The 8,805-nt window shown below is 40.1% G+C and overlaps 1 protein-coding gene across 2 annotated transcripts; it reads left to right on the top strand.

The window, feature by feature from the left end:
• Positions 1-112: 112 nt before the first annotated feature.
• LOC139395723 (E3 ubiquitin-protein ligase RBBP6-like) lies at positions 113-5,897 on the top strand. 2 transcript variants are annotated; one of them, XM_071143065.1, is made up of 4 exons: positions 113-1,181; positions 4,211-4,310; positions 4,699-4,832; positions 4,986-5,897. In XM_071143065.1, exons 1-3 carry the CDS (start codon positions 1,016-1,018, stop codon positions 4,805-4,807), a joined length of 375 nt encoding a protein of 124 aa, XP_070999166.1. In that variant the 5' UTR covers positions 113-1,015; the 3' UTR covers positions 4,808-4,832; positions 4,986-5,897. The 2 variants fall into 2 exon arrangements, with proteins under 2 accessions (XP_070999166.1, XP_070999167.1); XM_071143066.1 differs by having other exon boundaries at positions 4,934-5,897.
• The last annotated feature ends 2,908 nt before the right edge of the window (positions 5,898-8,805 follow it).

Below are 8,805 nucleotides of genomic sequence, written 5' to 3'. Positions count from 1 at the left end.
GAGGGAACACAAGCATACATAGATTACAAACAAAAGAGATTGTAGTCCGCCAATGAACAGTAAAGAAGAACGTCACCCTCGTTTCCGTTTTCTTGTCGGGACAGTTTCCGGGCCCGCCATGATGTTCAGAAGACAACGAGGAGCAACTGAAAGACCGTCGAAATGGATGTTATGGATTTAAAACAACGAACATTATAGTTTAGAAAGAGATAATTACCGTCGTTTTGGATAAGAAACCTAAGCTAACTGGTTATTAAAAGTGTTTATTTCCAGTGGCCGTTTTCTAACCAGTTAACTAGTTAGTGTAAAATAAGGTTATCTGTGGGTAATGTTTTTGTTTTGACTGGTAGGTACACGGACCAAGGCCGCAGATCTCCTTCTCTCATCGTAGGTCACACAAGGATCAACATCGTTTCCTGCGTGGACTGCAACTCCGAAAAGGATCGTTTGAAGGACTTTATTTTATTTGGACGTTTGATTATTTTTTTTCTCCCCCCAGACGGATTGAAGAAGATTTTGTTTTTTGTAGGACTTTGCGCCGTTTTACGGCGGAAGAGCGACGCTTACGGGCCTCGCATGGACTCCTAACCGCGACCCCGGTGCCGCGCTGCTTTCCGCAGCTACAAGGCCCGTTGTTTCCGCGAGAGAGACTCTTACTGACTGTATTAATAACCGTGAAAAAAACAAACAACCGTAATGGACACTTGTGGAACTGTACTTTTTCTTGTTGTTTTACCGGACACTTAATTAACGAACTGACCGGGTCCCGGTCTGTCACTACTAGTAGTTTGGTGTCTTTGACGCACACCGCTACAAGGGACTATCTGTGAATACTTCCCATTAGTTCATTGCCTGTTTTCCCTTCGATATTATCTTATTATAGAATAATCTGGTAGTTTCCCCCACCTTCAGTCTCAGATCATATCTACTACTGGTTATTGTTATTTCTTAACTAACGTGTTGTTTCCCCCCTCCTTTGTCTTTTGAGTTTGAGTTTAAGTGATTAGTTGTGAGAATGTCGTGTGTTCATTATAAATTCTCGTCCAAACTGGACTACAACACCGTGACCTTTGACGGGCTGCACATCACCCTGGCCGAGCTGAAACGGCAGATTATGGGCAGAGAGCGCCTCAAAGCCACCGACTGCGACCTACAGATCACCAACGCACAGACCCGTGAAGGTAACTAACGAGGGCTAGTTAAGTTGTTCATGTTGTTTCTACAACGAGCTGATGGTAATCAGTGATGCCAAGATTCTCGATGATTTTATGGTGTGTACTTCCTGGTAGGGATCGGGGATATGGGCCCAAAACATAATCTATATAGACATCTATATATAGGTATATGTGTATATATATAGATATATGTGTGTGTATGTGTGTATATTTATATATATATATATATATATTTATTTATTTATTACACATACACATCTATCTCACGTATTACAAAAGTTGGATTGTATTAATGTATTTGACCCCCCTCTCCCCAAAAATACAATAATATTTGTAATTATTTAAATTCTATATTTGCTTTATGAGTAGTGCGCTGACCCGTAGGGTGGTCTTTCTCCATTCTGATTTTTTCCCTTTAATTTAGTATTATAAAACCATTTTCTTGCACTCATTTGAGATCATTCCCACGCAGCCGTGTAGAGGGCTGCACGATATGGGCCTTATTTTGAACCAAATGTTGCAATTGAACTTGCGATTTAAAGTCCAAACACTTGTCAACTGTTGGGAGTGTAATTATAATGATTATTCTTTAGTTAATAGCGGCCACTTTGAAGACTGTTTTTTTGGACATCGGGAACATATCATCTTTTGGCTACATTGAATTGCTACTTCATGTAGCTAACATATTCTTGCTTTGTGTTTTCCTCTTTGCTTTTTTTTAGAAGATACTGTTGTATAAACAACATGCTGATTTTATGTTATTATGAGGTTGTATAAGTACGTTTTGCTATATCTCAGTACATCTATTAACCCGCCGGCTAACAGGCGATTAGCATTAGCGGCTAACAACATTTAGACCCGTACTTGCTAAGAAGAAATGACAAGCTAGCTGTTTGTATATGTAAAACATTATTATAATAATAAAAGTGTAACGGTAATTACACAACACTGTTGGATTTACATTAAGAATCAAAGTGAAAACAGCATCGTTGTGATCAACATTGTTGCATGAGCTGCGTTGACCAGGCAGACTGGGTGTCTCATTGTTGTGATCAACATTGTTGCATGAGCTGCGTTGACCAGGCAGACTGAGTGTCTCATTGTTGAGGAACCAAAATACAACTTTTCCCCATCAACAAAAGCATATTTATCATCTCTAGAAACTCATAAGGTGTTGAGGTGTTGAGTCCAATCTAAGAGTTTAGGCTGGGGTGACTTTTTACACAGGGAAGAAAGATGTGAATTTAACTTTTTTGTTTGATGTCCACATCCCCAAACACTTTGTATTACTGATGATATAATATATTCCCTGGTCTATATACTACAGTACTGATGATATAATATATTCCCTGGTCTATATACTACAGTACTGATGATATAATATATTCCCTGGTCTATATACTACAGTACTGATGATATAATATATTCCCTGTTCTTCTATAAACTACAGTACTAATGATATAATATATTCCCTGGTCTATAGACTACAGTACTGATGATATAATATATTCCCTGGTCTATAGACTACAGTACTGATGATATGATATATTCCCTGGTCTATAGACTACAGTACTGATGATATAATATATTCCCAGTTCTATAGACTACAGTACTGATGATATAATATATTCCCTGGTCTATAGACTACAGTACTGATGATATAATATATTCCCTGGTCTATAGACTACAGTACTGATTATATAATATATTCCCTGGTCTATAGACTACAGTACTGATGATATAATATATTCCCTGTTCTATAGACTACAGTACTGATGATATAATATATTCCCTGGTCTATAGACTACAGTACTGATGATATAATATATTCCCTGGTCTATAGACTACAGTACTGATTATATAATATATTCCCTGGTCTATAGACTACAGTACTGATGATATAATATATTCCCTGGTCTATAGACTACAGTACTGATTATATAATATATTCCCTGTTCTATAGACTACAGTACTGATGATATAATATATTCCCTGGTCTATAGACTACAGTACTGATGATATAATATATTCCCTGGTCTATAGACTACAGTACTGATGATATAATATATTCCCTGTTCTATAGACTACAGTACTGATGATATAATATATTCCCTGGTCTATAGACTACAGTACTGATGATATAATATATTCCCTGGTCTATAGACTACAGTACTGATGATATAATATATTCCCTGTTCTATAGACTACAGTACTGATCATATAATATATTCCCAGTTCTATAGACTACAGTACTGATGATGTAATATATTCCCTCTTCTATAGACTACAGTACTGATGATATAATATATTCCCTGGTCTATAGACTACAGTACTGATGATATGATATATTCCCAGTTCTATAGACTACAGTACTGATGATATAATATATTCCCTGGTCTATAGACTACAGTACTGATGATATAATATATTCCCTGTGCTTCTATAGACTACAGTACTGATGATATAATATATTCCCTGGTCTATAGACTACAGTACTGATGATATAATATATTCCCTGGTCTATAGACTACAGTACTGATGATATAATATATTCCCTGGTCTATAGACTACAGTACTGATGATATAATATATTCCCTGGTCTATATACTACAGTACTGATGATATACTGGGTACCTTGTGCTTCTATAAACTTCAGTACTGATGATATATACTGGGTACCTTGTGGCTCTCTATACTACAGTACTGAATATATATATGGTACACAGCATATATATACACACACTGGGCACCTTGTATGTGTGTGTGTGTGTGTATATATATATATATATATATATACACACACACAAAAGGTGCCCAGTGTGTATATATATGCTGTGTACCATGTGCTTCTATAGAGTACAGTACTGATGATATATGCTGTGTACCTTGTGCTTCTACAGAGTACAGTACTGATGATATATGCTGTGTACCTTGTGCTTCTACAGAGTACAGTACTGATGATATATGCTGTGTACCTTGTGCTTCTATAGAGTACAGTGCTGATGATATATGCTGTGTACCTTGTGCTTCTATAGAGTACACTGATGAGGAGGTTCACATCCCCAAACACTCATCAGTGATCGTCAGACGCACCCCCATCGGAGGGGTCAAACCAGCGGGCAGAACGTTCATTGTGTACGTAGCTATGACATTGTGACCCTGTGTCTATCTGCATGATATGAGTAATAACCCCCCACCCATCGCCTGTTGATCCTAATAACCTCCACACACTAGTATCCAGTCGAATAGTAACCCCCCCCCATCGATACTAATAACCTCCACACACTAGTATCTAGTCAAATAGTAACCCCCCCATTGCCTGTTGATTCCAATACCCCCCCTCCACACAGCCACACACTAGTATCCAGTCAAACGGTAGTACCCCCCCCCCCCCACACACACACACACACACACACTAGTATCCAGTCAGACCAGCCTAGCTATTCTATTCTAAACTGTTGTCTAGTCCATGTCTGTGGTGGTTGTTGACTTGTTGTTGTTGTTTCTTCCTGTTTGTTTGTAGTGACCGTTCTGACATGGCTGCTGGATCCTCCAGACCCGTATGTAACAAAGCACTCTCATTTTCCTTACTATCTCTGTCCTCTGTTTATAAACTCTGCTCTGGTGGTTAACGATACTGTGTAAACTCTGTTCTGATTGGTCACCAGTTAACTATGAGTTGTCATGGTGATAATATTCTGTTCTGATTGGTCACCAGTTAACTCTTGAGTTGTTATGGTGATAATATTCTGTTCTGAATTGGTAACCAGTTAACTCTTGAGTTGTTATGGTGATAATATTCTGTTCTGAATTGGTAACCAGTTAACTCTTGAGTTGTCATGGTGATTTAATATTCTGTTTTGATGGTTCCCAACTGCTTGTTCTCTGTTGTTGTAACTCACTGTGTGTGTTTTTTAATGTTGTTCAATGTGTTGATGGATCTGAACTATATTGTGACTGTATTTCATATTGAAACAACGGTTAGCGTGGTGTTGTTAGCCTGCCACTGTACAGAGCCCCCCCCCCCCCACATCCCCCTGTGTGTTGAGACGATGCTTCATGATCCTACAGGCGGGTTGTTACTACACTGCTTTACTTCAAATCAATGGGAGCTTTTTCTTTCACCTGGTGTTATAGCAATGAGTTTGTGACGTATTACATTTTGTATGGATACCTGTGTGTGACTGTGTGTGTGAGGGGTGGGGGGTAAATCATTTGGTTCCTGTTCAACAGTGTTCTTAACCTGAAGTTAATTGATGATATTTGGCTGTCCTAATGTTGTTCTCTCCATCATATTCTGACATTTTTAATATGGACTGGACATAGCTGATCCTTTTGTTCTCTCAAAGTTTTTTATTTTTATTTCTTTTTTTAACTACAAACTACGTAGAAATGCAATGCATTTTGTCTACTTTGCAATATTTTCTTTTACTTAAAGCTAAACTGTAAACTAGTTGTTAAGTACTTACTATGATGACTACTGAATTCACGATCATGTTTGGTACAGAGTTTCCAAAAAACGGTGCCGTGATGATACCATTATGACATCACAGAGACTATTATTACATCACTGAAATGATCTTATTATGACATCACAGGGTTCTGACTGTGTGGCATGGTAGGTTCCCGTGGCGACAGGGTTGTGTTTGGTTGCTGCTGTACGCTGCCAGAACTGTCAATAAAGAGGTTATGTGTTCTGTTGTGAGCACGTGCACCACCACACCAGACCCTGTGTCTTCCCTTCACAGTGACCTCTGAACCTTCCAACCCTACCAGCCTCTACTATGATGATGATGATGATGATGATGACAGCGACGACGAAGAGTTTATAGCTTACTAAACCAGACCTCTCTACCCTCCCTCTTCCCCTCTGTCTAGTGTTATGATGGCTATTGTTTACTACTATTGTATAATGGATATGGTAGTGAAAGTATTGTTTAAAAGGAAATCATTTTATTATATTGTTTTGCAGTGTTTTCCATATAATGCATTAGATAGATCATCCTAAGTGTACCCATAGCGCCTCACTCCAGACACTGCTGTAGATGAGTAGTGAAGGCATCGTGTGGTTCACTTCACCTGTTACCATAGCTACATGCAGTGGCTCGGGAAGTAGGATCTTGGGTTAACTGGTGTAGCGTGATCTAATCAGTTACCTAGCTCTAAAACGTAATCCTGTTAGCTCATAGTCTGTTGCCTAGCTCTAAAACTTAATCCTGTTAGCTCATAGTCTGTTACCTAGCTCTGGACTTAATCCTGTTAGCTCATAGTCTGTTACCTAGACCGGCCTAGCTCTAAAACTTAATCCTGTTAGCTCATAGTCTGTTACCTAGACCGGCCTAGCTCTAAAACGTAATCCTGTTAGCTCATAGTCTGTTACCTAGACCGGCCTAGCTCTAAAACTTAATCCTGTTAGCTCATAGTCTGTTACCTAGCTCTAAAACTGAATCCTGTTAGCCCATAGTCTGTTGCCTAGCTCTAAAATTTAATCCTGTTAGCTCATAGTCTGTTGCCTAGCTCTAAAACTGAATCCTGTTAGCCCATAGTCTGTTACCTAGCTCTAAAACTTAATCCTGTTATCTCATAGTCTGTTGCCTAGCTCTGGGCTTAATCCTGTTAGCTCAGTCTGTTACCTAGCTCTAAAACTTAATCCTGTTAGCTCATAGTCTGTTGCCTAGCTCTGGGCTTAATCCTGTTAGCTCATAGTCTGTTACCTAGCTCTGGACTTAATCCTGTTAGCCCATAGTCTGTTACCTAGCTCGAAAACTTAATCCTGTTATCTCATAGTCTGTTGCCTAGCTCTGGGTTTAATCCTGTTAGCTCATAGTCTGTTCCCTAGACCGGCGCTCTAAAACTTAATCCTGTTAGCCCATAGTCTGTTACCTAGCTCTGGACTTAATCCTGTTAGCTCAGTCTGTTACCTAGCTCTAAAACTTAATCCTGTTAGCTCATAGTCTGTTGCCTAGCTCTGGGCTTAATCCTGTTAGCTCATAGTCTGTTACCTAGCTCTGGACTTAATCCTGTTAGCTCAGTTTGTTACCTAGCTCTGGACTTAATCCTGTTAGCCCATAGTCTGTTACCTAGCTCTGGACTTAATCCTGTTAGCTCAGTCTGTTACCTAGCTCTAAAACTTAATCCTGTTAGCTCATAGTCTGTTACCTAGCTCTGGACTTAATCCTGTTAGCTCATAGTCTGTTACCTAGCTCTGGGCTTAATCCTGTTAGCTCAGTCTGTTACCTAGCTCTGGACTTAATCCTGTTAGCTCATAGTCTGTTACCTAGCTCTGGGCTTAATCATGTTAGCTCAGTCTGTTACCTAGCTCTGGACTTAATCCTGTTAGCTCATAGTGTAGTAAAAGGCCACAACAACAGCTATTATTACTAATACTGGTGTAGCTAGCAGGGGCTTGCTACACCAGTATTAGTAAACAAGCTAGGCTGGTCTAGGTAGTAATACCAACTACAGCTACAAATGTAGCTAGCGCAGCTGTAAATACCACCACCGACTACTACTACCATTGGTGATGTACTTAGCCAGGCTGTAATTCCTACTACTACTTGTGTAGCAAACTCTGCTGTAATACCTACTATTAATGTAGCTAGCCAGGCTGTTATACCAACTACTACTACTACTGGTGTAGCTAGCCAGGCGGAAGTACCGACTACTACTACTGGTGTAGCTAGTCAGGCTGTAGTACCAACTACTACTACTGGTGTAGCTAGCCAGGCTGTAATACCAACTACTACTAGTGTAGCTAGCCAGGCTGTAGTACCTACTACTACTAGTGTAGCTAGCCAGGCTGTAGTACCTACTACTACTAGTGTAGCTAGCTAGGCTGTAGCACCATCTACTACTAATATAGCTAGCCAGGCTGTAGTACCATCTACTACTAATATAGCTAGCCAGGCTGTAGCACCATCTACTACGAATATAGCTAGCCAGGCTGTAGCACCATCTACTACTAGTGTAGCTAGCCAGGCTGTAGCACCATCTACTACTGGTGTAGCTAGCCAGGCTGTAGCACCATCTACTACTAATATAGCTAGCCAGGCTGTAGTACCAACTACTACTAATATAGCTAGCCATGCTGTAGTACCAACTACTACTAATATAGCTAGCCATGCTGTAGTACCAACTACTACTAGTGGTGTAGCTAGCCAGGCTGTAGTACCAACTACTACTGCTGGTGTAGCTAGCCAGGCTGTAGAACCAACTACTACTACTGGTGTAGCTAGCCAGGCTGTAGAACCAACTACTACTACTGGTGTAGCTAGCCAGGCTGTAGTACCAACTACTACTACTACTGATGTAGCTAGCCAGGCTGTAGTACCAACTACTACTACTGGTGTAGCTAGCCAGGCTGTAGAACCAACTACTACTACTGGTGTAGCTAGCCAGGCTGTAGTACCAACTACTACTACTGGTGTAGCTACCCAGGCTGTAGTACCAACTACTACTACTGGTGTAGCTAGCCAGGCTGTAGTACCAACTCCTACTACTAGTGTAGCTAGCCAGGCTGTAGTACCAACTACTACTATTGATGTAGCTAGCCAGGCTGTAGTACCAACTACTACTACTGGTGTAGCTAGCCAGGCTGTAATATCAACTACTACTACTGGTGTAGCTAGCC

The sequence above is a fragment of the Oncorhynchus clarkii genome, unplaced genomic scaffold (assembly GCF_045791955.1).
Source record: "Oncorhynchus clarkii lewisi isolate Uvic-CL-2024 unplaced genomic scaffold, UVic_Ocla_1.0 unplaced_contig_463_pilon_pilon, whole genome shotgun sequence".
NCBI lineage: Eukaryota > Metazoa > Chordata > Actinopteri > Salmoniformes > Salmonidae > Oncorhynchus > Oncorhynchus clarkii.
This window is presented reverse-complemented; position numbering and strand designations above follow the sequence as displayed.